Raw genomic sequence first — 4,385 nt, 5'->3', positions numbered from 1 at the left:
CAATCACTTCACTTCATAAAATGTCATATAAAATTTGCTCATCGCATCGGCACTTCGTCATTGACAAAATGTTGAAACAAAAACGTGATTAAACCTAGTTTTAAATAGTGTCGCTGAAACTAATCTAGTTGCATTTGGCAATAAAACTTCCCGCAGTGAAGGAGAAAATGTTAAAACACTAAAATGCAACTATGTAAACACCATTATTTTAACTGCATCATGGAAATTTCATTATTCTAGTCTTTTTTCACCGTAAAATCGATATTTCTTGTGTGATTCTCATGAGCAATAGCTGATTTAATTCGCGAATGAATTCTCCACAAATCGTCCCCAAGTCAAATTGTGAGTAACTAACGTATTTCTCGTTAAATCAAAAGTTTAATGTCTGTAAATTATTGCAATTGTACACATTGGATTTTTTTCGCCATACGACAAACTCAAAGAATTCATCTGAGACAACTAGCGAGGAGTTATTTTTCAATACAATTACATGAACTATACAGATTTCTTCGACGTGGTTTACAAAAACGTGTTTTCAATCAAAATCCGACACTGAGTAATTTTTTTCTGGATCACAGAGACTTTCTTAAATTCAATTTAACTCTATCATCTTCTGCTAACCTATGTAACTGTCGTTTTGTTATGTTTTCAATTCCACATAACACATTTTTGATCTTACCATACGTCTCATGCGTTCTTAACACTCAAATCTTCTGTACGTTTAGTTTATAGCTATGGATTTCAATTACTTTTCCAGTACCGCTACACAATCCATAATTCGAACCATGAGCCGCGGATTTATAGAAAATATATCAACGAGGATCATTACACAAAAAGTTATAAAGCAGAAATATGTCAGAGTGAATATCGCATAGTTTAATAATTAACTTCAAGTGTTACAAGTGAATGTTGTGACAATTAGAGGATCAATCGCGTTGAAAGTTAAAACTCCGGATGCGTGAATACTGTGCTGTCGGCAAAAGGGAAAACTGACTAATGTTTGACTCTGCCTTCGCATTTGTCCAACGGGATGCACTGGTCGCCTTGTGCAACGCGGACGAAACCAGGTTTGCAGACGCAGCCAGGGTAACACATATTTCCTTCGAGGCCGCTGCTCCGAGTGCAAGGGATGGGCTCGTTATAGTTGTCGCAAGTCTTTTGGCAACTTGGGTTACCGTCGCACCTTGAAAAGACCTCGCTTCGGGAACAATCCTTCGGACTCACTGCCCACGAACTCCCTAAAATAAAAAAAACAAACAAATTCGGTTACAGTAATACACAAAAAACCACACTGCCCAACAAAAATAATTTTTGTCTTCCCAGTTTGCAAAATACAAATTTTTTTAAGGGTCATATCATGGTCAAAAAAACCTGTTGTAAAGAAAAAACAAAAAAAAATAACTGATGCATTATCAAATTTAAAAGTGCACATCTGAACGTTTTCACTACATAGGAATGAGACTATCAGTGACTCACAGACCTCAGCTTGAGCTCAAAATGAAGCTTAAATTTTCACCTTTCATGAAAAAATTTGCTTGTTGGAGCATGTAACAGTTGACGAAAGCATAAAGCTTGAATGTTCGTCTTTTGGTGAAAAATATTCCTTCACAAATCTTAGTTTCTTAGACAATGGATATACATTTTTCAATTCAGCTTTCCGTACGAGATCATAACAAATACGCGATATAGTTTTCACTAAATGCTATATGCACGCGGTTATTGAATTACTGTAATGATTGGTGTCTCAACAACCGAAACAAATTTGGTTATATTATTGAAGACTCTCAAAGACACTCCGAAAGAAAAATTTCAATCTAAAAACATTATTTCGCGTAGTTTATGCTGTATTTAAAAAAAAAGTGATCATTGGTATTACCTAACAAAATATACTTTTTTACTGAAAACTTTCAATAGTTCAAATCGAACTTTAGGCCCTAGTGGGATGCGATATAATATTACATTCCGTGGTAATTCATAATTAAGTATAATTAAAATTAGTGATACTTTCATTTTTGACTACCAGTGTCTGAAAATTTTTACCTGCCCATTCAATATATATATATATATATCTTGGCACCATTAACTTCGTCATACCGAAATGTACGAACAAAAAACATACCGATTATCTGTATAAGAATACAATTCAACTAGAATTCATGAAATCGCCGTTATCCTAGAATAAATCTAAAAATAGCTGCGGAATAATATAGTTGAATATTGCTGACACCTTTTCGTTTTGCAATCCCGTGAACGATTATATGGAATTTAAGTTACAACCGGCCTTCGATGATGATGCGAGTGACGGAAATAAATCTCCGCAGTTTTATGACAGCAGCGATTATCATACTGCGTTAACTTTGACAAAAGTGGACTCGGGTATAAATAAACGCGAAGAATTGTTTCAGAAAAAAAAACAGGTAGACACCATGCGAACAACAACGAATGCACCCACGCGGCTGCAGTAATATGCGTATTGTAATAATCGCATCCCACAATTGACGCCGTAGTGATCGAAACGATGTAAATTATCATACGAGCAACCGAAAGGAAACAAAGATCATGATATAATCAAACACGAATGCAGACGGATCGTATAAAGGAATTTCAGTGTGCTTCTCTTGTTTTTGCTCAATGCTCACAACATAATCTCACGAGTATTTTCCACGATTTAATTCTATTTTCAGATCATACGCAACACATTCAATCTTATATGTACATGGATATGACCCTCGGTATTTTCATTTACAGAAAGCAGACCTAAACAAAAATTACACAACGTGCTTTCACGGGAATACACGGACACGAGTACTAAGATTTTTCTTTTATAAAAAATTAACTGGCACACCGGAGAATACGAATATTGCAATATCGCAGTGATTGCATATTTTCCGGTTGATCGATAAAGAAAATTGAGTGCAAAGACTGGAATGATTTTGAGCTTACCACCGTAATTCGGAAGACTAGAAACGTTGACGATGGCTGCAGCGCCAAGAACCAGGAACACGGCGAAAATTGGAATCGGATTCATGGCTGTAGTAGTTTTCTTTCGGCTCCTGTCAGTAGGCTTTCGGAAGAACGAATGAAGTTCGAACGCTCCAGCAGCGCTTAAATACCCGCGAATTATCGCGCGCATTCGCATGCGAAATGACGCGAACCGGGTCGTTTCGTCCCTGATAAAACGAAGGCTGGAAATAAGCAAGTTGAGCGTATAAAATAACGCTTAAACATTAGATACCATTTATCCGTCTGACGCATCGCTGCGCAACTGATGAATATGTTCTGATTGCTAATAGAAATTATACCGTTTGGAGATTAAGACGGATATGGTAATGTCACCTACATATATTACCAAAAGCTGAAAACTATCGCTTTGTTTCCGACAAGAAGTTGCAGAAAAATTAGGAACTAACAATAAGCTATTTCCAATTCATTTCTTTCGTTATAATTTAGTTTGTCGTTCCTTCATTTGCGAAGTCTAGAAAAATCAAGTTGAATCAATAAATCCTGAATTTTATCGACAAACTATTCAATTCAGAGGGATAATTATGTAATTATGGTAATGTTGAAAGGTGATTAAGCATGTCTAAATGGAAATTTCAAACATTTAAAATCGCAATTAAATGATAACTATGATGGTCACTTGAATCAAATTCTATCATTGGTATATGGTATATTTGAACACACTCGTACTAAATTTGAAATAATATCCTGTCTACCCTTCTTAACACAAATAAATCGGCTTTCTGTTTCAGCACTACCATTTATTAAGTGCGTGCATCCTAACAAGATATTAATTTCTAAAAGAGAACTCCATTTTAATTTGAATCTAAAGGAAAACTTTTCTTTAAACCCAACTCAATTCCTTAAAAATATACTTTTTTTTATAGAAGTGAATGCTGATATTTGGCATTTTGGGAAATGAAACAAAACTTCAATTATTTTTAACACAGTTTCATCTTATATTAAATAAAGAAATTAGAAAAATAGTTTATTGCAGTACAAGTGCAAATCTGTGACGAGTGTGAAGGCCCCAACATAAGTTAAGGCAATCGCTGTGACACACACTATTTTTTTCAACAACTAAGAGGGGAAGTTCGATTTGAGAAGCAAACAAATATAATATAATAATTTAAAAGAAGAAGATCAAGGACAATCAAGAGGCCCAGAGACACAGGCCCAGCTTCACGAAACCTAACCTAAACGTGCAAACTTCAGGTTAAACTTAGCCGAATGACGTTACTGGCCATGCGTAAAGGCTGTGCGTACTTTTTTTACAAAATTTTTCATTCTTAAACGACCAGGTTTCGATCTTTGACCCACCGTACGTAAAATTAAATTATCGGAAAGTGCGCATGCGCCAAGAAAGCCACAGTGTGTAAAATTAC

The 4,385-nt window shown here is 35.4% G+C and overlaps 1 protein-coding gene across 1 annotated transcript; it reads right to left on the bottom strand.

Annotated features, from left to right (window-relative positions):
• Nucleotides 1–855: 855 nt before the first annotated feature.
• On the bottom strand, nucleotides 856–3,097 carry LOC124298093 (chymotrypsin inhibitor Ani s 6-like). Its single transcript, XM_046749694.1, has 2 exons — nucleotides 2,944–3,097; nucleotides 856–1,238 (listed from the first exon to the last, which is right to left on the bottom strand). Exons 1-2 carry the CDS (start codon nucleotides 3,026–3,028, stop codon nucleotides 994–996), a joined length of 330 nt encoding a protein of 109 aa, XP_046605650.1. The 5' UTR covers nucleotides 3,029–3,097; the 3' UTR covers nucleotides 856–993.
• Nucleotides 3,098–4,385: the final 1,288 nt, after the last annotated feature.

This window comes from Neodiprion virginianus, chromosome 2 (genome assembly GCF_021901495.1).
Source record: "Neodiprion virginianus isolate iyNeoVirg1 chromosome 2, iyNeoVirg1.1, whole genome shotgun sequence".
Classification (NCBI taxonomy): Eukaryota; Metazoa; Arthropoda; class Insecta; order Hymenoptera; family Diprionidae; genus Neodiprion; species Neodiprion virginianus.
Note: the sequence above shows the minus strand (reverse complement) of the source record. Positions and strands in the feature narration are given on the sequence as shown.

Bases quoted from the DNA above. Each gene is read 5' to 3' on its own strand.
- LOC124298093 (XM_046749694.1), bottom strand. From the start codon at position 3,028: ATGAATCCGATTCCAATTTTCGCCGTGTTCCTGGTTCTTGGCGCTGCA. The intron at 1,239-2,943 runs GTAAGCTCAAAA...TTTTTATTTTAG, and splicing joins TAGTCTTCCGAATTACGGTG to GGAGTTCGTGGGCAGTGAGT.